This window comes from Oncorhynchus masou, chromosome 6, assembly GCF_036934945.1.
Source record: "Oncorhynchus masou masou isolate Uvic2021 chromosome 6, UVic_Omas_1.1, whole genome shotgun sequence".
NCBI classification, from domain to species: Eukaryota; Metazoa; Chordata; class Actinopteri; order Salmoniformes; family Salmonidae; genus Oncorhynchus; species Oncorhynchus masou.
This window is the reverse complement of record NC_088217.1, coordinates 24841496-24867393: the sequence shown is the minus strand read 5'-3', so window position 1 is coordinate 24867393 and position 25898 is coordinate 24841496. Positions and strand designations below refer to the sequence as shown.

General features: G+C 43.9%; 1 protein-coding gene across 7 annotated transcripts in view; it reads right to left on the bottom strand.

Annotated features, from left to right (window-relative positions):
- Nucleotides 1-6647: 6647 nt before the first annotated feature.
- Nucleotides 6648-25898, bottom strand: part of LOC135541724 (SLIT-ROBO Rho GTPase-activating protein 3-like) — a 76516-nt gene continuing 57265 nt past the window's right edge. For all 7 annotated transcript variants that reach the window (XM_064968043.1, XM_064968045.1, XM_064968047.1 and 4 more), the window contains 9 exons: nucleotides 24559-24619; nucleotides 24163-24240; nucleotides 23560-23694; nucleotides 23083-23188; nucleotides 13501-13728; nucleotides 13001-13255; nucleotides 9863-10030; nucleotides 9328-9628; nucleotides 6648-8562 (listed from right to left, as the gene is read on the bottom strand). In XM_064968043.1, the coding sequence (XP_064824115.1) occupies nucleotides 8059-8562; nucleotides 9328-9628; nucleotides 9863-10030; nucleotides 13001-13255; nucleotides 13501-13728; nucleotides 23083-23188; nucleotides 23560-23694; nucleotides 24163-24240; nucleotides 24559-24619 (1836 nt within the window). In that variant the 3' untranslated portion in view covers nucleotides 6648-8058. The remainder of the gene's footprint in view (nucleotides 8563-9327; nucleotides 9629-9862; nucleotides 10031-13000; nucleotides 13256-13500; nucleotides 13729-23082; nucleotides 23189-23559; nucleotides 23695-24162; nucleotides 24241-24558; nucleotides 24620-25898) is intronic.

Here is a 25898-nt window from a genome sequence, read left to right as displayed (position 1 = left end):
ACCAACTACCTACCTCATCCCCATATTTGTTTTTGTTTGTTTTTTCTGCTCTTTTGCACACCAATATTTCAACTTGCACATCCTCATCTGCACATCTATCACTCCATTGTTAATTGCTAAATTGTAATTACTTCGCCACTATGGTCTATTTATTGCCTTTCCACACACGATATACAGATGTTCTATTGTGTTATTGACTGCACGTTTATTTATCCCACTTATCTGTGTTGTTGTTTTTGTCAAACTGCTTTGATTCATATTGGCCAGGTCGCAGTTGCAAATGAGAACTTGTTCTCAACTGGCCTACCTGGTTAAATAAAGGTGAAAAAAAACATGTTTTGAAGTGATTGTTGAAGTATTTGGCTGAAGGTAGCCTAGTGGTTAGAGCATTGGGCCAGTAACCAAAAGGTGGCTATATCAAACCCTTGAGCTGACAAGGTAAACATCTGTTGTTCTGCCCCTGAACAAGGCAGTTAACCCACTGTTACTAGGCCGTCATTGTAAATAATAATTTGTTCTTAACTGACTTGCCTAGTTAAATAAAGATCAAATAAAACATGTGAAACCCAGGTCTGATGTTATCTCCCTCCACACACTGCTGTGCAAATCAAACACACAAAGAGCAGTATGGAAAATCCACAACAATTGAATTGTAGTCAAACATTGTGTCTATTGTATGAAGTGGAGAGCTTTTCTGTTTCCTCCAAATCTACAGTTTGGATCTTAATAATCAGACCCTCTTCAGAAGGAGGAGGAGGCAGAGAGCACAGTTATTGATGGACCATTCCTATCTGGAGGAAGGATGACAATCTGTTACAATCTGTTCATTAACCTATCAATACATGCAGCAGAGTGTCAGCATATGAGCCTGTGTCTGTGTTCACTTAGTTTAGATGACCGTGGAAGAGATAGGTCTGGACCACTGTCTCCCCCTAAAGTGCCTCAGGCGGATTGAATTCAATTAAATGAAAGCTGTAATCTGTAGTGGTGAAACTGCCACATACATTTGCAATATTTCTAGAACAATTATGTTTTTTTCAAACAACGAACACAGTTTTTCCCCCTAGGAGAACATTGCACAATAAAACAGCAGAGTATGTTCTATGATTTCTTTTGTATAACCATGATGCAGGATGCTCCTCTGCCCCGTTTCATTAACAGAACAAAAACAATAACAAATGCGCCTGGGGTGAACAGTGGTGCTGTTTTACCAAATGCGGATCTCAGTTTCAAGAAACGTTAATCTGACGCCAGGTTATGGGAGATTTCACTGATCAGATAAGTGTGATTGTTTTGGACTCAAATGAACTTAGAAAAACAACAATAAAAGGATCAGAATGATAGAAGTGGGGAACAAAAACAACTTTGCATAGATGACGTTCACTATTTGTCGTATGGGATGAGCCCCCTCCTCTACTCCTCTGTTCTTTATACACCCCACCTCTTCTCTGTCCTGTCCTCCTCCCCTCTCCTCTGACCTTTCCCAACCCCAGCTTACCTCCCCATAACTGTCATAGAGATTTCCTTTTTTGCTCTGTCTGTAATTTCCATGGCAACATTTCTAATTCTAAGAACCTAGTAAATGCCAAAAAGCAAGTGAAAAATCCTATTTTCAAAGAAAGACCTTAATCACTGATGCCATGTCAGTGTTACAACGTGACTAACGGGTTAACAGTAGGCCGGATCACAACACATGCTTAAGAACACAACACTTAAACAGTACGTGGCTTAGACCCAAAGCCTAGACGTTGCACTTGGCATATCGATTGTGCCTTGGCCGATCATACCCCCTCATCAATTAGCTAAGTCCTTTGAACTGTGAGAGCCACACACAACCGGTTGGAACAGCCTGGTTCTATACTACCTGGGTGACGGCTCAGTCTTAGTCTCTCTGGGTGGGTGGCCTACGCCTTACAGCTCTCACACACACTGGCCTTTCCTCTGGCCGGGACATAATCTGATTGGTTCCTCACATTCATCTCCGTGATACAGTGGGGCAAAAAAAGTATTTAGTCAGCCACCACTTGTGCAGGTTCTCCCACTTAAAAAGATGACAGAGGCCTGTAATTTTCATCATAGGTACACTTCAACTATGACAGACAAAACGAGATAAAAAAATCCAGAAAATCACATTGTAGGATTTTTAATGAATTTATTGGCAAATTATGGTGGAAAATAAGTAGTTGGTCACCTACAAACAAGCAAGATTTCTGGTTCTCACAGACCTGTAACTTCTTCTTTAAGAGGCTCATCTGTCCTCCACTCATTACCTGTATTAATGGCACCTGTTTGAACTTGTTATCAGTACACAACCTCAAACAGTCACACTCCAAACTCCACTATGGCCAAGACCAAAGAGCTGTCAAAGGACACCAGAAACAAAATTGTAGACCTGCACCAGGCTGAGAAGACTGAATCTGCAAAAGTTAAGCAGCTTGGTTTGAAGAAATCAACTGTGGGAGCAATTATTAGGCAATGGAAGACATACAAGACCACTGATAATCTCCCTCGATCTGGGGCTCCACGCAAGATCTCACCCCGTGGTGTCAAAATGATCACAAGAACGGTGAGCAAAAATCCCAGAACCACACGGGGGGACCTAGTGAATGACCTGCAGAGAGCTGGGACCAAAGTAACAAAGCCTACCATCAGTAACACACTACGCCGCCAGGGACTCAAATCCTGCAGTGCCAGACATGTCCCCTTGCTTAAGCCAGTACATGTCCAGGCCCGTCTGAAGTTTGCGAGAGAGCATTTGGATGATCCAGAAGAAGATTGGGAGAATGTCATATGGTCAGATGAAACCAAAATATAACTTTTTGGTAAAAACTCAACTCGTCGTGTTTGGAGGACAAAGAATTCTGAGTTGCATCCAAAGAACACCATACCTACTGTGAAGCATGGTGGTGGAAACATCATGCTTTGGGGCTGTTTTCTGCAAAGGGACCAGGACAACTGATCCGTGTAAAGGAAAGAATGAATGGGGCCATGTATCATGAGATTTTGAGTGAAAACGTCCTTCCATCAGCAAGGGCATTGAAGATGAAACGTGGCTGGGTCTTTCAGCATGACAATGATCCCAAACACACCGCCCGGGCAACAAAGGAGTGTCTTCGTAAGAAGCATTTCAAGGTCCTGGAGTGGCCTAGCCAGTCTCCAGATCTCAACCCCATAGAAAATCTTTGGAGGGAGTTGAAAGTCCGTGTTGCCCAGCAACAGCCCCAAAACATCACTGCTCTAGAGGAGATCTGCATGGAGGAATGGGCCAAAATACCAGCAACAGTGTGTGAAAACCTTGTGAAGACTTACAGAAAACGTTTGACCTCTATCATTGCCATCAAAGTGTATATAACAAGTATTGAGATAACTTTTATTATTGACCAAATACTTATTTTCCACCATAATTTGCAAATAAATTCATAAAAAAATCCTATAATGTGATTTTCTGGATTTTTTTCTCATTTTGTCTGTCATAGTTGAAGTGTACCTATGATGAAAATTACAGGCCTCCCATCTTTTTAAGTGGGAGAACTTGCACAATTGGTGGCTGACTAAATACTTTTTTGCCCCACTGTACATAAAGTGATTACACCAGGCCAGACTCCCTTTGAGTGGTGCGAGGAACCACAGCACAGCACTAGAAGGGGAACAAGACATAAGCCCAAAAGCACAACCACGGTATTACTTTGATGAGGATGCTGAAGGGCAAATTAAATGCCTCGGATTGCTTTTTTTAGGTAAATTAGTATGGAAATATGTGGTATTTAACTTCAGAGTGTGGAACAATCTCCGAAATGGTTTCCTTTCATCCCCCAACTTCATTTTAAGCCCTTTTAATTGGGTTCTTTGAATGTCTGAGTAGGTGGTAGATACATTTAGATATTGTCAGCACTTTTTTTAAGGGCATTGACCTCCACATGGAAAGTCTTATCCATTTTTACATGCCTGCTTCGACCACTTCATAGGGAGAACTGATCTGGAATTGTAAGGACCATTCCCGGAGATGAGAAGCAGGTCAAACATTTAATCTGAAAAGACATGGAACAAGACAGGAACAGCATCAGCACACAGGTATACAAGGACATATGACAATCAATAATGAAGCGGGGAAACAGACAGATCAAATCAAAATCCAATCAAATTTAATTTGTCACATACACATGGTTAGCAGATGTTAATGCGAGTGTAGCGAAATGCTTGTGCTTCTAGTTCCGACAATGCAGTAATAACCAACAAGTAATCTAACTAACAATTCTTTAAACTACTGTCTTATACACAGTGTAAGGGGATAAAGAATATGTACATAAGGATATATGAATGAGTGATGGTACAGAGCAGCATAGGCAAGATACAGTAGATGGTATCGAGTACAGTATATACATATGAGATGAGTATGTAAACAAAGTGGCATAGTTAAAATGGCTAGTGATACATGTATTACATAAGGATGCAGTCGATGATATAGAGTGCAGTATATACGTATGCATATGAGATGAATAATGTAGGGTAAGTAACATTATATAAGGTAGCATTGTTTAAAGTGGCTAGTGATATATTTACATCATTTCCCATCAATTCCCATTATTAAAGTGGCTGGAGTTGAGTCAGTGTCAGTGTGTTGGCAGCAGCCACTCAATGTTAGTGGTGGCTGTTTAACAGTCTGATGGCCTTGAGATAGAAGGTGTTTTTCAGTCTCTCGGTCCCAGCTTTGATGCACCTGTACTGACCTCGCCTTCTGGATGATAGCGGGGTGAACAGGCAGTGGCTCGGGTGGTTGATGTCCTTGATGATCTTTATGGCCTTCCTGTAACATCGGGTGGTGTAGGTGTCCTGGAGGGCAGGTAGTTTGCCCCCGGTGATGCGTTGTGCAGACCTCACTACCCTCTGGAGAGCCTTACGGTTGAGGGCGGAGCAGTTGCCGTACCAGGCGGTGATACAGCCTGCCAGGATGCTCTCGATTGTGCATCTGTAGAAGTTTGTGAGTGCTTTTGGTGACAAGCCGAATTTCTTCAGCCTCCTGTGGTTGAAGAGGCGCTGCTGCGCCTTCTTCATGATGCTGTCTGTGTGAGTGGACCAATTCAGTTTGTCTGTGATGTGTATGCCGAGGAACTTAAAACTTGCTACCCTCTCCACTACTGTTCCATCGATGTGGATAGGGGGTGTTCCCTCTGCTGTTTCCTGAAGTCCATAATCATCTCCCTAGTTTTGTTGAAGTTAAATGTGAGGTTATTTTCCTGACACCACACTCCGAGGGCCCTCACCTCCTCCCTGTAGGCCGTCTCGTCGTTGTTGGTAATCAAGCCCACCACTGCTGTGTCGTCCGCAAACTTGATGATTGAGTTGGAGGCGTGCGTGGCCACGCAGTCGTGGGTGAATAGGGAGTACAGGAGAGGGCTCAGAACGCACCCTTGTGGGGCCCAGTGTTGAGGATTAGCGGGGAGGAGATGTTGTTACCTACCCTCACCACCTGGGGGCGGCCCGTCAGGAAGTCCAGTACCCAGTTGCACAGGGCGGGGTCGAGACCCAGGGTCTCGAGCTTGATGACGAGCTTGGAGGGTACTATGGTGTTGAATGCCGAGCTGTAGTTGATGAACAGCATTCTCACATAGGTATTCCTCTAGTCCAGATGGGTTAGGGCAGTGTGCAGTGTGGTTGAGATTGCATCGTCTGTGGACCTATTTGGGCGGTAAGCAAATTGGAGTGGGTCTAGGGTGTCAGGTAGGGTGGAGGTGATATGGTCCTTGACTAGTCTCTCAAAGCCCTTCATGATGACGGAAGGGAGTGCTACTGGGCGGTAGTCGTTTAGCTCAGTGTTTATAGGGGATATAGATATAGGGGAGGTGATGACAGAGCTTATTGAGTCCAGGTGAGTCCAATAATCTCTGATGCGTGTGATGGGGGAAGGCAGGTGTGCGTAATGATGGTGGCAGGAGTACATTATGCTAGGTAGCCTGGTGCTCGAGGCAAGAGCGGGAGCAGGCGTGACAGGAATAAGTGAACCAAAGAGGATATGTCATCACTAGCCTACATACAGTATGTAAACATTATTTGACTTGCTTTCAAACTCAGGAAATATGTTGCTGTTCAAGTGTATGATTTGTTATGGAATAATAGTCCAATACCAATTTCTCAAGTTGATGAATCTACAGTAAGATTAGGACTACATCACAATTATCTCTTCTTCCTCTCAAAGTGTGCACATGTTCACTTCCCTTCTCTGACTCTGGATAAAAGTGTCTGCTCCATGACAAAAATGTAAATGTAAATTATTTGAAAGGAAATGACTGGTATAAGATATGGTGGAAACTCCCACAAGCCAACACACATCCACCAATCCAATGCTTTTAGATTTGTTGGAAGTACTGACACGTCAGGTTTTTAGTTGTTCTGGGATTTCGCTGGACTAAAATCTTTTGTAACACAGTCGCCACCTTGTTACAGATAATGAGACATGGGACAATGCAAATGCCTCAAATTACTATGGTGGTAAAACACTAAGTGTTTTTTCTATCTTTACCACTAAGAGGAGCTACAAAACCATTTACCAATTGGATTCTGCTGTACTGTTAAGACAGATATACATGCAACATTTTACCACTAAGTGTCAGTGTGTTAGAATTTCAACAAAAGAGTACCAAAAGGGCATTTCGGATAATGATTCCCCACATTTATTATCTTGTTCTGTTCCTGCCTTTGCAAGGTTAATGATAATATATATCATGTTTCTAGCATACCATGTTATTCATACATACAGGTAGTTTTCAACGTTATGCATATTATTTTCCATTCAAAATATCTATAACACTTTAAACATGTGTTTTGCTGAATAATAATCCCTCATATAATACATACAGGAACACATACCACCAAGCAAGCAAGCCCATCTACATACTGTATAACTCCAAAGCAGGACTATAAGAAAACTGTGGTTACACACAATGGGCCTGAATTGAGAATCCAATCTAGTTCACCAAGTAAGAGATCCAGTCCACATGTAACAGCACAACTAACCCTGTTAGGGGTTGATTCTCCTATGTCTTCAAACATGTAACTGTATGAATATGAATATATATATATAAATATAAATATGAATATATATATATATATAGTATGTAGGATCAACTAGTACAGGCTCATAGCATATATACACATACACACACAGTATGCAGGATCAACTAGTACAGGCTCATAGAAAATGACCAGACCAGATCAGTGCATCTTTCGTAGACTGGGTCGAGTCATGACAAGGTGTGTGCTCTTTTCTTGAGGTACCACGGCTAATCTGGGGGTGAGAGATATAGAGAGAGTGAAACAGAAAGAGAGAGAGAGAGAGAGAGAGAGAAAGACAGATTCTATTCAGTCTTCCTATTTGCAGACGAAGAAGGCGCTAGTCTTAGACTACCAGCTCAAAAACACCAAACTTCAGTTTGAGATGGTTTGTTATTCAGACAAACTAGCAGGCTACAACCACAGATGGCTATAACAGTAAACAAAGCGTTATCCAGTGCATCCATTTGATCAGGTTTGTTCTGTGGCAGTTCTGTGCCACATGGAGGGAGTAGAAACATACTTTATAATGATTATCATAGACAGTTCATGTTTCTTCTGAGTGATTCAGAATCTCAACCGACAAGCAGACAGTTAATTCTGGTGGACATCCGGCTGTCAATAAACCAATTAATCAGCCTTCATCCTACATGTTGAATCCAACCTCCTACTAGTTAGTGGTCAATGTTGTTCCCACAGAGACAAGGTCTCAATGTGTCCGTTGTCACAGCCAGAAGGAAATGAAGAAGATGCTGATTATGAGCAATCAGTCGGTGCTCTGCAGAATCTCTTCCTTCTGTACTGTATCTCTTGGGATGTGGCTGTGATCAGACAGTGCCCTGTCCAGTCAGTTCCTACTATAGCTCCTGTACAGGGCTATGGCTGCAGCTTACTCCAGTCTTACCACTGTATGCCTATCCTGACCTGTGGCTGTGTGCTGCAGCCTGCTCAGTCAGTTGTCTCTATAGTTCCTGGGCTCTTTCTGTGACTGCAGCAGCCTGCTTAGCCAGGCTACATGTGACCCTGTTTGTCTGAGGACGAGGAGGAAGTGGAGGGGGACGGGGATGGAGCCTTGGGGAACACCCTGTCTGTGGGAGTGATAGATGCTGGACTTCCCAGGCCTGAGGAGCTGGAACTACTAGACCTGTGCTGCCCCTGTCCCTGGCCATGTCCCAGGTGGATGGGAGCAGGCCGAAGCGGTCTGACCGGAGGCGGCCTGAGGGGGGCGCTGGGCCTCCGTGCAGTCAGAGCCGGTTTGAAGGTGCTCATGGTCTCGGAGGACGAGGAACTGCTGCTACGGCGCAGGGCGGCGTCAGGGTCTCTGATGGCCATGGTGTTGGTGTGGAGGGGGCTGCCAGGGGTCTCAGAGGGTGGTCTGGACCCACAGGAGGAGAGGTGCTGCTGCTTCAGGGGCTCCAAGGTGTCCAGGACCACGTCGGGAGCATGCTTGGCCACGTTCTGCCGCTCAAGCTCAGACAGCTCATGCAGGGCGGTGTTCATGGTCTTCTCTATGTCCTGTAATACACACAGTTTCACCACTGATATTAATCCAGTGTCTGACGTCCTGCAACACACTCTATCTTGGCTGTCCATAGTAGTAGATGATGACAATTCACACACACACACACGCACGCACGCACGCACGCACACCAATAGAAAAAATAATGGCCCATTCAAACATCTGCTCTTATTGTTTATCCTCAAACAAAATACTGACAAACCAAGTCTTCCCAATAAAAACCAAACTGTTTCTTCTTGAAAGCAGGGACAAATGGACAAATGAACACTTCAGAAATGGTTCCAATATTCTCTCTCTAATGAAGCAAACAAAGGGAGCCATATTTACATGTGGAGCTAGCAGCAGCTAACAGACTGAACAGTAATTCGGAGATGAGAGACAGAGGGCAATGTGGGCCTCTCTCTCAGATGTCCTTCCCACTGCTGCCTGACTTTGTCCCTCTGAGTACTGGCTGGGATCCATAAACTATGCTGGAAATATTTCTCCTTCTGTCTGTCGGTCTTTTCTGACTGTCTGCCTGTCTCGCCATCTCTCTGAACAACAGACAGGAGAATATCCTCATTAGCTTCGACTGCACAACTCTGAGCATGGCTGGACTGGCAGGAAATAGTTATATTAAGAATAACAAGGGAAGTTTGGTCTTGAATGACTTCACCCACTGAATCAATTGCTTTGATAATTATTAAGTCTTTATTGCAGTCAGCACCCCATCATTAGGCAGGGTGTGCGTATTGTTATTCATTTACTTCATAGACTCTCACCTCTGCCAGTGATTTCTGGTCGCCAAGGCTACCGTGGCGGGTGGAGCCGGGGGAGGGTCTGAGGGCGGGGCCATCATGGAAGCACTTTCTATCTGGATGGTTGATACTTCCTGTGCTGCTGAACGTGCTGAGATGGCGTTTCTCTGGACTGTCCATGCGGCCCCTGCTGACAGCCATCTTGTGAGGGCTGCAGGGGCGGGGCATGACCCTAGGGGGCGTGTCCATACCTCGGGTGGGGCTGTGAGTGTCGGCGGTGCTCCTGTGGTGAGGGATAACAGCACCGTCTGAACGAACCCTCACCCTGAATGGCCACAACACAGAGAGCAGACAGACTCTCAAGACAGCATCAAGGACAGAGTGCAAAAATAAATTATAGCTCATTCAATACAACTACACTAAATGAACCATTATTTTGTAGCCTCTTCATGGAGGAAAACATCTCATCCTGCATGTGTCTAGAAAACCTGTTAACCTGCATTACTTCAGATTCTGTGAACTGTGAGCATGAATCATCATAAAGTCAATGTGTAGCCACCTTCCAAGAGCATCTCCATAGTGGTGTTCAGGGGTATGTTGTCTGTGTTCGCAGGGGGAGCTGCGGTCGCGGTTCCTGGATGAGGTTCGGTCTCTGTCCTCCTGGTGGGGTCCACTACTGGCCTCACTCTCAGCCTTCCAACTCAGACTGTCTGAGAACGCATCTTCCCTGAGGTAACGGAGAGACAGAGAGCAGACGGGGGGTTTATTCATTTGTTTTTTGTATGCTGGCAAAATGCATAAACAATTATACAATTTCATTAACGAGTCACTGCAAATCATCTGGATACCCTTACACCAGAGATGATCTGAAATTATTATGTCAACAAACAATCCTTCGGAAACAAAATCTAACTCCAGATGTTGGACCTCTTCAAGTTATTATTAACAAGTACAGGTACATTCCCCAGTTTCCCCGGGCCCCTGATTTATTATTTATTTCACCTTTATTTAACCAGGTAGGCCACTTGAGAAAAAGGTCTCAACTGGGACCTGGCCAATATAGAGAAAAGCAGTGCAACACAAACACAGAGTAACACATGGGATAAACAAACATACAGTCAGTAACACAATAGACAAGTATATATACAGTGTGTGCAAATGTAGTAAGATTAGGGAGGTAAGGCAATAAATAGGCCAACGTGGCAAAATAATTACAATTTAGCAATTAAACACATTCTAGATTTAATTTTAAATTGGAGATGCTTAATGTGAGTCTGGAAGGAGAGTTTACAGTCTTACCAAACAGCTAAGTATTTGTAGTTGTCCACATATTTTTAAGTCAGAACCGTCCAGAGTGGTGATGCTAGACGGGTGGGCAGGTGAGTGCAGTGATCGGTTGAAGAGCATGCAATTTAGTTTTACTTGCATTTAAGAGCAGTTGGAGGCCACAAAAGGAGTGTTGTATGGCACTGAAGCTCGTCTGGAGGTTAGTTAACACAGTGTCCAAAGAAGGGACAGAAATATACAGAATGGTGTCGTCTGTGTTGGATCAGAGAATCACCATCAGCAAGAGAGACATCACTGATGTATACAGAGAGAAGAGTCAGCCTGAGAAATTAACCCTGTGACTCCCCCATAGAGACTGCCAGTGGTCCGGAAAACAGGCCCTCCAATTTGACACACTGAACTCTGTCTGAGAAGTAGTTGGTGAACCAGGCGAGGCAGTCATTTGGGAAACCAAGGCTGTTGAGTCTGCCAATAAGAATGCTGTGACTGACATAGTCGAAAGCCTTGGCCAGGTCGATGAATACAGCTGCACAGTATTGTCTCTTATCGATGGCGGTTATGATATCGTTTAGGACCTTGAGTGTGGCTGAGGTGCACCCATGACCAGCTCGGAAACCAGATTGCATAGCAGAGAAGGTACGGTGGGAATCGAAATAGTCGGTGATCTGTTTGTTAACTTTTCTTTCGAAGACTATAAAGGCAGGGTAGGATAGATATAGGTCTGTAACAGTTTGGGTCTAGAGTGTCTCCCCTTTGAAGAGGGGGATGACCACGGCAGCCTTCTAATCTTTAGGGATCTCAGACCATACGTAAGAGAGATTGAACAGGCTAGTAATAGGTGTTTCAACAATTTGGTAGGTAATTTTAGAAAGAGAGGGCACCGATTGTCTAGCCCAGCTGATTTGTAAGGGTCCAGATTTTGCAGCTCTTTCAGAACATCAGCTCTCTGGATTTGGGTGAAGGAGAAATGGGGAGGCTTGGGCAAGTTGCTGTGGGGGGTGCAGAGCTGTTGACCAGGGTATGGGTAGCCAGGTGGAAAGCATGGCTAGCAGTAGAAAAATGCTTATTGAAATTCTCGATATTCGTAGATTTATCAGTGGTGACAGTGTTTCCTAACCTCAGTGCAGTGGACAGCTGGGAGTAGGTGCTCTTATTCTCGATGGACTTTACATTGTCCCAGAACTTTTTGGAGTTTGTGCTACAGGATGCAAATTTCTGTTTGAAAAAGCTAGCCTTTCCTTTCCTAACTGCCTGTGTATATTGGTTCCTAACCTCTTTGAAAAGTTGCATATCGTATGGGCTATTCGATGCTAATGCAGTACACCACAGGATGTTTTTGTGCTGGTCAAGGGCAGTCAGGTCTGGAGGGAACCAAGGGCTATATCGGTTCTTAGTTCTAAAGTTTTGAATGGGGCATGCTTTTTTAAGATGGTGAGGAAAGCACTTTTAAAGAATAACCAGGCATCCTCTACTGACGGAATGAGGTCAATATCCTTCCAGGATATCCAGGCCAGGTTGATTAGAAAGGCCTGTTTGCTGAAGTGTTTTAGGGAGCGTTTGACAGTGATGAGGGGTGGTCGTTTAACCGCGGACCCATTACAGACGCAGGCAATGAGGCAGTGATCACTGAGATCCTAGTTGAAGAAAGCAGAGGTGTATTTAAAGGGCAGGTAGATTAGGATGATATCTATGAGGGTGCCCTTGTTTACGGATTTAGGGTTGTACCTGGTAGGTTCAATGATAATTTGTCAGATAGAGGGCATCTAGCTTAGATTGTAGGATTGCCCGAGGTGTTAAGCATATCCCAAATGTTGGTCACCAGGATCAGTTGGAGATACGTGTGTCTGCATCCCAAATTACACACTATTCCCTTTATAGTGCACTACTTTTGACTTGTGCACTAGCTCTAAACAAAAGTAGTGAACTATGAAGGGTATAGGATGCAATTTTGGACGCATCCTGTGTCTTTTCCTAATTAGGGTTTAATTCTGTCATCTCCACGGTGATGGATGGTGAGTGACTGTCGGGTAGGGTTCCGGAAGGATAAATGACCAGTTACAGAGTGACCTTAATGTTCCATCCTTGTCATGCGGAAATGTTAGTTCAAGAGACTGAGGAGAGGACATCTCGTTTAATTATTAATTGGGGATTTATTTGCTTTGAAGTGCTTGGTGTTTACTGTATGCCAACTGCTGCATTGACACAGTATCAGACCAATGCACTTTGGGCACAGTTCATGATTATTGACTATTGACATATCAATTCACTGTTATTGACATGGACTCACATAACCTGGAGGCCCCATGGTAGGGGTGCACAGTCTGTCTCTCGTCTACTGACGATTACAATAGAAGTGCTTATCCTAAACAGAGGCATGTAGCATTTGAGCAGTTACACATACTGTACTTACATGTCCTGCACCACAATGTACTGATGTGGGATGAGTCCGTCCAGTCCGTTGTGTCGTCCCTCCCACCAGTCATCAGAGGCTCTCAGGTACAGCAGCAGTGATGCCCCCTTCTTAAAGGACAGCTCTCTGGGAGTACGCCCCACATAGTCAAACTTAGCGATGGCCTCGATCTGCTCCAGTTCATCATCACTGGTGTGAGGTCCTGTACCGTTGTCCACTTCATCAATGGCACCTGGCCCACTTTGGGGACTGTCACTAAATGGTGTAGAGAGAGAGACAATACTATATTGTAGATAGATAAATACATTGATTGATAGATTCAGATGATAAAGAAGGACATAGTATAGTGCTTTGGACTAAACTAGCCCAACAAGATGGTGAAGTCAATTGAAACACAGAACTGGGTCCAGTCCTTTAATCCCCTTCTATACGTTGGTTAATCTCCATCTTCTCTCCCATCCAAGCAGAACCAAGGCCCAGTATACTATAACATCACTAACCAGTACTCCTCTCCTCCAGCCATGCACTTCTCATAGACCGGTCCGTCCAGCTCACGGTGGCTCGGGAAGATGACCTCGTTGTGGATGATGATGGTCTTGATGACCTCATTAACGTGTGTCTGACAGGCCACAGGATCGTGACCATCAGGTATGGGCATCAGAGTCGGGCCGAAGCAGGTAGCCAGGTTATAGGGATCCATCATGTTCTCATCACTGTACTGGGATAGACTGGAGAGAAACAATGGGGAATTACAGTTTTCTTTTATCACTTTGGTATAATTTTACAACGTTTAGTTCAAAACTCAAAAAGGCAGATTCTTTTCTTTATGCACATTTTCAAGTACAACACACAAAGCCACACAGTAACTTTTTCACCAAAGCTAAATCAGTGTTTCATCTAGAAATACCTTTCATATAAAGTCACTGCCTTTCACAATGCAATGCTTACATTACGTTTCATATGATTCTCTTCTCATTTGTTTAAATACATTTGACCATCACTTAATCCAAATGCGCTTAACGGTTAATCACTTAACCGTTTGGTAAACCTATAGATTTTGAACTGGTTTGTCTACTATATATGGATTTTGAGAGCTACAGAAATAAAAGGGGAAAGTGGATACCTAGTCAGTTGTACAACTGAATTCATTCAACTGAAATGTGTCTTCCACATTTAACACAACCACTCGGAATCTGTGTGGTGAGGAGGGCTGCCTTAATTGATATCCACATCTTCGGCACCCGGGGAACAGTGTGTTTGTAAAGTATTAACATCTAAATTACATGTATTACCCAACAAAATAACATCTATCCAGACGTCCTCTACAGTCATTCATTAGTCCAAAAAAACATTGTATTTTTCAGATTTAATTGCAACATACTGTAGGTGTCTGTAATCAAATGTAAGAAATTAAATGAAACAAATAAAATTAATGAAAATAAAAGTACCTATTAATTTGCATCAAGCCTGTCTTGAGCATTTCAACATAAATTCTCCACCAAATCACAGTGAATATCCTCATTGTTCATGCACCGTGGGAAAAACCCTTTGGCATGGCAAATCCAAGCCTGACATTGGTCTGTATTGATGTCGTCACATGCCTCATCCAAGGCCAGAAGGAGGGTGGCACGCTCATGGGGATGGCGATCGTCCACCTTCCCTCAATAGGGTTGAGGAAAGGAGAGTATGGGGACAGGTATAGGGTCACTAATCGATGATTGTCCCACGCAATGACATTCACCTTGACATGTCAGTCTGCTCAATTTCATAGCGAAAGACATTGTGGTGTGCAGCGTTGTAGGATCCAAGTAATGGCCTACGTCCTACCAGATCATCTTCAGAGATAGCTGCAGCCATGGAGATGTTTCCCCCACGTTGTCAAGGCACGTAGATGGTCATCCATTGACCGATGAGCAAATCAGACTTATTTTTCTGCTCCATATCTCCGGATTCCTACCGCAAGCTCTGAACCTTTTCACCTGGATCATCGCAGCTGCTATCCGAGTGGCCACTCCTGGCTAACGTCTATGTCCCAAGCAAGAACCAATTAGCCTGGAGCTAGCCTTGCTAGGCCCATATCCCGGCTAGCCGAAGAGATCCATCAGCCACTCCTTTGGCTACAATACTTATTTTGCCAATTGGCCTGGACCCTGCCGACCCTTCACGACTGGACTACCGACGTAATTTCACCAAGGTCGTTTATCAACTGGCTCCTCCGTCGCGACATCCCCTGAATGCCCATTTGCTGGCCTGCTAGCCGCAGCCCACTAGCTGTCTAGAGCATATCGGACTGTTAGTTTAAGAGGCCCATCGGACAAATTCTTTGGCCACTATACCTTTTTTGCCAATTGGCCTAGACCCCTTTAACCACACGAAGCCCTGCTGATCCACGATGACTGGTCTGCAGACGTAACAGCACGATGGGGCTCCAACAGACTTTCTTCCGTTGCGACGTCCCTCTAAGGCCCCACTGCTAGCTTGCTATCCCCGGCCCGCTAGCTGCCTGAATTGCCGTGTCTCCGGCCCGAGCCACTCACTGGACCCCTATGGTTACTCGGCTACACATGCCTCTCCCCAATGTCAATATGCCTTGTCCATTGCAGTTTTGGTGAGTAATTATTGCCTTATTTCACTGTAGAGCCTCTAGCCCTGCTCAATACAACTTTTAGTTAACCCTTTAATTCCACCTCCCACACATGCGGTGACCTCACCTGGTTTAAATTATGTTTCGAGAGACAATATCTCTCTCAACGTCACTCAGTGCATAGGTTTACCTCCACTGTATTCACATCCTACCATAACTTTGTCTGTACATTATGCCTTGAACCTATTCTACCGTGCCCAGAATCCTTATAGCCTTTAGCCATACTCTTATCCTACCCCTCCTCTGTTCCTCTGGTGATGTAGAGGTTAATCCAGGCAATGCAGTGGATAGCTCCACTCCCTTTCCCCAGGCGCTTTCATTTGTTGACTTCTGTAACCTTAAAAGCCTTGGTTTCATGCATGTTAACATTAAAAGCCTCCTCCGTAAGTTTGTTTTATTCACTAGCTTAGCACACTCTGCCAATCCGGATGTCCTAGCTGTGTATGAATCCTGGATAAGGAAGATCACCAAACACCCTGAAACATTTTCCGACAAGATAGAACTGCCAAAGGGGGCGGAGTTGCAATCTCCTGCAGAGATAGCCTGCAAAGCTCTGTCTTACTATCCAGGTCTGTGCCCAAACAATTTGAGCTCGTACTTCTAAAAATGCACCTTTCCAGAAACAAGTCTCTCACAGTTGCAGCTTGCTATTGACCACCTTCAGCCCCCAGTTATGCCCTGGAACCCATATGTGAATTGATTGAAACCCATCTTTCTCCAGAGCTCGTGCAGTTAGGTGACCTAAACTCAGACCTGCTGGAGATATTTTAACGGTCATTTCTGCTGCCATCCAATGTAAATGGAGATTTATGGATATTTTCTTTTATTGCATATATTGTAAAAATATAAAGCTTGATGCCCTCAATCTCACAAATTATCAATGAACCTACCAGGTACAACCCATAAAAATCCGTAAAATATTTTAAAAACAGGGACACCCTCTTGTTAATGTGTGGAGGTTAAATATTTTTAGATATCATCTTAACCAACCTGCCCTCCAAATACACCTCTGCTGTCTTCAACCAGGATCTCAGCGATCACTGCCTCATTGCCTTTGTCCGTAATGGGTCTGGGGTCAAACGACCACCCCTCATCACTGTCAAACACTCCCTAAAACACTTCAGCTTTAAAAGTGCATTCCTCACAATCTTAAATAAGCATGCCCCATTCAAAATATGTAGAACCAGGAACAGATATAGCCCCTGGTTCACTCCAGACCTGACTGCCCTTGACCAGCACCAAAACATCCTGTGGCGTACTGCATTAGCATCGAATAGCCCCCGCAAAATGCAACTTTTCAGGGAAGTTAGGAACCAATATACACAGGCAGTTAGGAAAGCAAAGGCTTGCTTTTTCAAACACTGTTTTGGGACACTGTAAAGTCCATAGAGAATAAGAGCACTTCCTCCCAGCTGTCCACTGCACTGAGGCTAGGAAACACTGTCACCACTGATAAATCCGAGACAATTGAGAACTTCAATAAGCAGTTTTCTACGGCTGGCCATGCTTTCCACCTGGCTACCCCTACCCTGGTCAACACCCCGAACCCCCACAGCAACTTGCCCAAGCCTCCCCCATTTCTCCTTCACCCAAATTCAGATAGTTGATGTTCTGAAAGAACTTCTGAAAGAACTGCAAAATCTGGACCCCAACAAATCAGCCGGGCTAGACAATCTGGACCCCATCTTTCTAAAATTATCCGAAATTGTTGCAACCCCTATTACTAGCCTGTTCAACCTCTCTTTCGTATCGTTTGAGATCCTGCTTCGGTCATCCCCCTCTTCAAATGGAGAGACACTCTAGACCCAAACTGCTACAAACCTATATCTATCCTACCCTGCCTTGATAAGGTCTTCAAAAGAAAAGTTAACAAGCAGATCACCGACCATTTCGAATCCTACCGTACCTTCTCCGCTATGCAATCTGGTTTCCCGAGCTAGTCATGGGTGCATCTCTGCCACGCTCAAGGTCCTAAACGATATCATAACCGCCATCGATAAGAGACAATACTGTGCAGCTGTATTCATCAACCTGGCCAAGGCTTTTGACTCTCTCGGCAGACTCAACAGCCTTGGTTTCTCAAATGACTGCCTCGCCTGGTTCACCAACTACTTCTCAGATAGAGTTCAGTGTGTCAAATCGGAGGGCCTGTTGTCCGGACCTCTGGCAGTCTCTATGGGGGTGCCACAGGGTTCAATCCTCGGGCCGACTCTTTTCTCTGTATACATCAATGATGTCGCTCTTGCTGCTGGTGACTCTCTGATACACCTCCAATGCAGACGACACCATTCTGGAAACACCTGGCCCTTCTTTGGACACTGTGTTAACTGACCTCCAGATGAGCTTCAATGCCATACAACTCTCCTTCCGTTTCCTCCAACTGCTTTTAAATGCAAGTAAACCTAAATTAATGCTCTTCAACCGATCGCTGCCCACACCTGCCTGCCCTCCCAGCATCACTACTCTGGACAGTTTTTTTTTTACCCCCTTTTCTCCCCAATTTTGTGGTTTCCAATTGTTGTAGTAGCTACTATCTTGTCTCATCGCTACAACTCCCGTACGTGCTCGGGAGAGACGACGGTTGAAAGTCATGCATCCTCCGATACACAACCAAACCGCACTGCTTCTTAACACAAGGACACCCCTACCGACCAAGCACTCCCTAACCCGGGCGACGCTAGGCCAATTGTGCGTCACCCCACGGACCTCCCGGTAGCGGGCGGTTACGACAGAGCCTGGGCGCGAACCCAGGGTCTCTGATGGCACAGCTGGCGCTGCAGTACAGCGCCCTTAACCACTGCTCCACCCGGGAGGCTACTCTGGACAGTTCTGACGTAGAATATGTGGATAACTACAAATACCTAGGTGTCTGGTTAGACTGTAAACTCTCCTTCCAAACTCACATTAAACATCCAGTTTATCTATAAGTCTCTGCTAGGTAAAGCCCCGCCTTATCTCAGCTCACTGGTCACCATAGCAGCACCCACCTGTAGCACGCGCTCCAGCAGGTATATTTCACTGGTCACCCCCAAAGCCAACTCCTACTTTGACTGCCTTTCCTTCCAGTTCTCTGCTGCCAATGACTGGAACGAACTGCAAAAATCACTGAAGCTGGAGACTCATATCTCCCTTATCAGCTTTAAGCACCAGCTGTCAGAACAGCTCATAGATCACTGCACCTGTACATAGCCCACCTGTAATTAGCCCATCCAACTACCTCATCCCCATACTCTTATCGATTTTTATTTATTTTGCTCCTTTGCACCCCAGTATCTCTACTTGTACACTCATCTTCTGCACATCTATCACTCGTGTTTAATTGCTATATTGTAATTATTTTGCCACTATGGCCTATTTATTGCCTTACCTCCGTTATCCTACCTCATTTGAACACACTGTATATAGACTTTTTCTATTGCATTATTGAATGTATGTTTGTTTATTCCATGTGTAACTCTGTGTTGTTTTTTGTCTTGCGCTGCTTTGCTTTATCTTGGCCAGGTCACAGTTGTAAATGAGAACTTGTTTTCAACTAGCCTACCTGATTAAATAAAAACGTAATATATATATACATATTTTAAATGGTAAGGCTTCCGTTATCACATGGTCAACGAAGATGGTCTGGACTTCATTAGACACAATAGCATCCCTTACTCTGATGACCACCTCTTTTATGGGTCCCATGCCCACCTCTCTGACATCTTTGATGGGTCCCATGCCCACCTCTCTAACATCTTTGATGGGGCCCATGCCCACCTCTCTGACATCTTTGATGGGGCCCATGCCCACCTCTCTGACATCTTTGATGGGGCCCATGCCCACCTCTCTGACATCTTTGATGGGGCCCATGCCCACCTCTCTGACATCTTTGATGGGGCCCATACCCACCTCTCTGACATCTTTGATGGGGCCCATAACCAACTCTCTGATGGGCTCCCTGTCTATGAGCTCTTTCATTTCTTCCTCTCCTTTGCTGTCTATTCTACTCCATGTTGAAAGAAATTGCAGGTGTTCACACACACCCTTTTATATGATGACCAATTGTGGTTACCACCATATAAAATTAGTAAAAACGAGTAGTCATTATGTGTGGTTATCAAATGTCATATATATATAGGAGTATCAGACCACTGAAAATCTACCAAGACCTGGCAGTCCCTCTAAACTTTCAGCTCATACAAAGAGAAGACTGATCAGAGATGCAGCCAAGAGGCCCATGATCACTCTGGATGAACTGCAGAGATCTACAGCTGAGGTGGGAGACTCTGTCCATAGGACAACAATCAGTCGTATATTGCACAAATCTGGCCTTTACGGAAGAGTGGCAAGAAGAAAGCCATTTCTTAAAGATATCCATAAAAAGTGTCATTTTAAGTTTGCCACAAGCCACCTGGGAGACACACCAAACATGTGGAAGAAGGTGCTCTGGTCAGATGAAATCAAAATTGAACTTTTTGGCAACAATGCAAAATGTTATGTTTGGCGTAAAAGCAACACAGCTCATCAGCCTAAACACAACAACCCCACTGTCAAACATGGTGGTGGCAGCATCATGGTTTGGGCCTGCTTTTCTTCAGCAGGGACAGGGAAGATGGTTAAAATTGATGGGAAGATGGATGGAGCCAAATACAGGACCATTCTGGAAGAAAACCTGATGGAGTCTGCAAAAGACCTGAGACTGGGACGGAGATTTGTCTTCCAACAAGACAATGATCCAAAACATAAAGCAAAATCTACAATGGAATGGTTCAAAAATAAACATATCCAGGTGTTAGAATGGCTAAGTCAAAGTCCAGACCTGAATCCAATCGAGAATCTGTGGAAAGAACTGAAAACTGCTGTTCACAAATGCTCTCCATCCAACCTCACTGAGCTTGAGCTGTTTTGCAAGGAGGTATGGGAAAAAATGTCAGTCTCTCGATGTGCAAAACTGATAGAGACATACCCCAAGCGACTTACAGCTGTAATCGCAGCAAAAGGTGGCGCTACAAAGTATTAAGTTAGTATTAAGTTAAGACATTTTGCATGCCCAATTTTTCAGTTTTTGATTTGTTAAAAAAGTTTGAAATATCCAATAAATGTCGTTCCACTTCATGATTGTGTCCCACTTGTTGTTGATTCTTCACAAAAAATACAGTTTTATATCTTTATGTTTGAAGCCTGAAATGTGGCAAAAGGTCGCAAAGTTCAAGGGGGCCGAATACTCTATCTATCTATCTATCTATCTATCTATCTATCTATCTAATCTATCTATCTGTATCTATCTATCTATCTCTATCTATCTATCTATCTATCTATCTATCTATCTATCTATCTATCTATCTATCTATATATCTTTATATTAAAGGTATTTCTAGATGGAACACTGATTAGGTTTGTTGAAAAAGTTTGTTAGTTGTACAATTGAAAATGTGATTAAAGTTGAGAAAAAAACAGTCTTTTTGATTATCTGTTTTGAGTTTTGTACTAAGAGTTGTGAAATGTTACCTCATACTTGTGAAAATAGTGCCAAAGCCATAAAAAAACGGTAAAAAATGTGTTTTACTCAAACGACTTTCCATAACACAGTATTTATACACATATTAGGTTTGTTCATAAACACATACTTTTTACAATGTTGAACCAACGACTGGAAATGTTTAATATGTTTTGTCTTCATTTATCCTCATTTAATGAAGATAACTACCTTCCTCTTCATCCCTGGATGAGCCATCTCTGAACACTATCTTTATTATTGGGTTTCACCATCAACACATAACATGTTGTTATTACGACTGACTGCTTGATGTACAGACGTACTGCTTGATGTACAGTGGGGAGAACAAGTATTTGATACACTGCCGATTTTGCAGGTTTTCCTGCTTACAAAGCATTTAGAGGTCTGTAATTGTTATCATAGGTACACTTCAACTGTGAGAGACAGAATCTAAAACAAAAATCCAGAAAATCACATTGTATGATTTTTAAGTAAATCATTTCCATTTTATTGCATGACATAAGTATTTGATCACCTACCAACCAGTAAGAATTCCGGCTCTCATAGTCCTGTTAGTTTTTCTTTAAGAAGCCCTCCTGTTCTCCACTCATTACCTGTATTAACTGCACCTGTTTGAACTCGTTACCTGTATAAAAGACACCTGTCCACACACTTAATCAAACAGACTCCAACCTCTCCACAATTGCCAAGACCAGAGAGCTGTGTAAGGACATCAGGGATAAAATTGTAGACCTGCACAAGGCTGGGATGGGCTACAGGACAATAGGCAAGCAGCTTGGTGAGAAGGCAACAACTGTTGGCGCAATTATTAGAAAATGGAAGAAGTTCAAGATGACGGTCAATCACCCTCGGTCTGGGGCTCCGTGCAAGATCTCACCTCGTGGGGCATCAATGATCATGAGGAAGGTGAGGGATTTGCCCAGAACTACACGGCAATGACCTGAAGAGAGCTGGGACCACAGTCTCAAAGAAAACCATTAGTAAAAATCCTGCAATGCACGCAAGGTCCCCCTGCTCAAGCCAGCGCATGTCCAGGCCCGTCTGAAGTTTGCCAATGACCATCTGGATGATCCAGAAGAGGAATGGGATAAGGTCATGTGGTCTGAAGAGACAAAAATAGAGCTTTTTGGTCTAAACTCCACTCGCCGTGTTTGGAGGAAGAAGAAGGATGAGTACAACCCCAAGAACACCATCCCAACCGTGAATTATGGAGGTGGAAACATCATTCTTTGGGGATGCTTTTCTGCAAAGGGGACAGGACGACTGCACCGTATTGAGGGGAGGATGGATGGGGCCATGTATCGCAAGATCTTGGCCAACAACCTCCTTCCCTCAGTAAGACCCTTGAAGATGGGTCGTGGCTGGGTCTTCCAACATGACAACGACCCGAAACACACAGCCAGGGCAACAAAGGAGTGGCTCCGTAAAAAGCATCTCAAGGTCCTGGAGTGTCCTAGCCAGTCTCCAGACCTGAACCCAATAGAAAATCTTTGGAGGGAGCTGAAAGTCCGCATTGCCCAGCGACAGCCCCGAACCCTGAAGGATCTGGAGAAGGTCTGTATGGAGGAGTGGGCCAAAATCCCTGCTGCAGTGTGTTCATACCTGGTCAAGAACTACAGGAAACGTAAGATCTCTGTAATTGCAAACAAAAGGTTTCAGTACCAAAAATTAAGTTATGCTTTTCTGATGTATCAAGTACTTATGTTATGCAATAAAATGCAATTAATTACTTAAAAATCATACAATGTGATTTTCTAGATTTTTGTATTAGATTCTGTCTCTCACAGTTGAAGTGTACCTTCTTTTAAAAATGACAGACCTCTACATGCTTTGTAAGTAGGAAAACCTGCAAAATCAGCAGTGTATCAAATAAATACTTGTTCTCCCCACTGTATAGACCTACTGCTTGATGTATAGACTTACTGAATTATATATACTTACTGGTTGAGGAATGCAAACAGATATCTCATGACGATGATGACAGGGTGAGAAAGAGTTACAACAATCTGCTGAAGGTGATGAGCTCTCTCTGCACCAGAGTCTAGTTCTGAGAGATAGAGAAAGGGGGGAGAGAGACAGAGGGATACAATCATTTTGATGTATACAATATGAAATGTGTATCTACTTTACGATAGTAAACATATTTACTATATAAATCCAATCAATTATTAGATCAATTACTATCTAAACCATGAGTGGGCAAACTACAGAGGTTTAAGTAAAAAAACATTTTTGTTGGGGGTTAGAAAACTCTCCAGGCCTCTCTTGAACGTCTACAACCAAATAGAAAGCATGTAGAAATGATGCAAATCGATTTTGACATCCGAATCAGTCCCCAAAAACTCTGGACGGCCCTCTGTTGAATTTTTAAATCCCGATCTGGCCCTTGAAGCCAAATAGTACATTAGTAGTACTTACTGATGGTAGACATGAGGTCAAGGAAGTGTTCCTTGGGGAACAGTGGGTTCTCCAGCCCCCTGAAGTACAGCTTCAGAACTCCTGCCACCGCCATGATGTCATGGTCATTCTGGTCGTTGACCAATGGGTCCTCACCTAGGGGAATCACATGATATGGTACAGAGTCACACAATCTGTCAATCATCCAGTCACACTGCTTTAATCTTGTTGAATCTATATAACCCAAGTCATGCTGAAAAGGTACATCTGTAAAATTGTGAATGTACATCTGCTTTGTAAACTGTGTAAGCTTGTAAGAACACAGTCAGCTGTCATTTTATACAATATAACACCTCATTAACATTTGCCTAAGCTCTCTCTATAAACATATTAGTTAGCCGACAAAAATAATGAAGATATATTTGTACGTTTGTCACTACAGTATTTTCATCCAACTATAGCATTCCTGTTAAGAATGTGGCAACTACTGCTGCTGTACATCTCAAATAGCTTGTCCATGACAGTGCCATACATGACCAATGTGCTCTCTATGTATCTGTCTGCACTTTACAGTCCTAGAGCGAAGGTCTGTGGCAGCTGTGCTGGGGCCTCGCTGGGACTGACCTCTCTCAAATGAATTTTTGATATCGTTGACTTCGACCTGGGAGCCGGGAATCCTGAATATGCCTTGCTGCTGAAGGCCTGTTGGAGCAGAGCACCCCAAGTCAGCATTAAGACTGAAACATCTCCGGCAAACACACACGCAGGCAGGAACGCATACAGAGACACACAGACATGGACACACACAAACACACACTAAACTGAAACTTGAGTGTAGTATATCCATAGCCCAAACATCAGAAACATATTCTGTCTGTTCACTACATGGTAGTTTCAATATTCAATATTCCAATATGAGAAACTACATCACATAGATCCAAAATGGAGGCTATACAGTAGTATATTCAACTACATGGACTACATACAGTATCTATCAATTAATTCCTGTGTTCCTCTTACCGTATAGATTGATGTAGCGGACACAGCTCTCAACCACCACTGGTATAGCCTGCCCTGAGTCCTAACAGAGATGCAGAGAGAGAGAGAGAGAGCAAGGCAGAGAGAGAGCGAGGCAGAGAGAGAGCGAGGCAGAGAGAGAGCGAGGCAGAGAGAGAGAGCGAGGCAGAGAGAGAGAGCGAGGCAGAGAGAGAGCGAGGCAGAGAGAGAGCAAGGCAGAGAGAGAGCAAGGCAGAGAGAGAGAAAGAGGCAGAGAGAGAGAGGCAGAGCGAGAGAGAGAGAGAGAGAGAGAGAGAGAGAGAGAGAGAGCGAGAGAGGCAGAGAGAGAGAGGCAGAGAGAGAGGCAGAGCGAGAGAGAGAGGCAGAGAGAGAGAGAGAGAGGCAGAGAGAGAGAGAGAGAGAGGCAGAGAGAGAGAGAGAGGCAGAGAGAGAGAGAGCGAGGCAGAGAGAGGCAGAGACAGAGAGAGAGGCAGAGAGAGAGAGAGGCAGAGAGAGAGAGAGAGAGGCAGAGAGAGGGAGGGGCAGAGAGAGAGAGGCAGAGAGAGAGAGAGAGTTTGAGAGGGAGGGAGAGGGAGGGTTTGAGAGGGAGGGTTTTAGAGGTATGGAGAGAGAGGGATTGAGAGGGAGGAATTGAGAGGGATAGGGGGAGAGGTAAGGTAAGGTGACTCAACAGGTTAAGAGAGTAAACAAAGCACATTAATAAATGAATTATCTGTCTCGGTACACAGAATGAATTATGTATAATCATGGCAACTACCATAGAGATACAATATGATTGTGTTCTCTTTAATTCTGTGTAAAATGAGTCTATTAACCAACTAATTGCATGAATAATGAACAAAGATACGTACATTATCATATAATCATTTCATAAGACCATTTACACATTTTAAATATTAACTGAGAGACTTTCAACTCTCTGACTGAGCAAGCACATATGGTCCGCAGAGGGCATCAGTGATTGTGGTGTTCTTCTGATACCCTCCGTTTCCTCACAAGGTTACCGCCATACTCATAAACACACTATACACTAAGTGTACAAAACATTAGGAACACCTTCTCTTTCCATGACAGATTGACCAGGTGAAAAAGGAAAGAGAGGAAAGCTATGATCCCTTATTGATGTCACTTGTTAAATTCACTTCAAATCAGTGTAGATGAAGGAGAGGAGACAGGCTAAATTAGGATTTTTAAGCCTTAACACAACTGATACATGGATTGTATATTTGTGCCATTCAAAGGGTGAATGGGCAAGACAAAATATTTAAGTGCCTTTGAACGGGATATGGAAGTAGGTAGTAGGTGCAGCAGTATGAGTGTCAAGAAATGCAACGCCGCTGAGT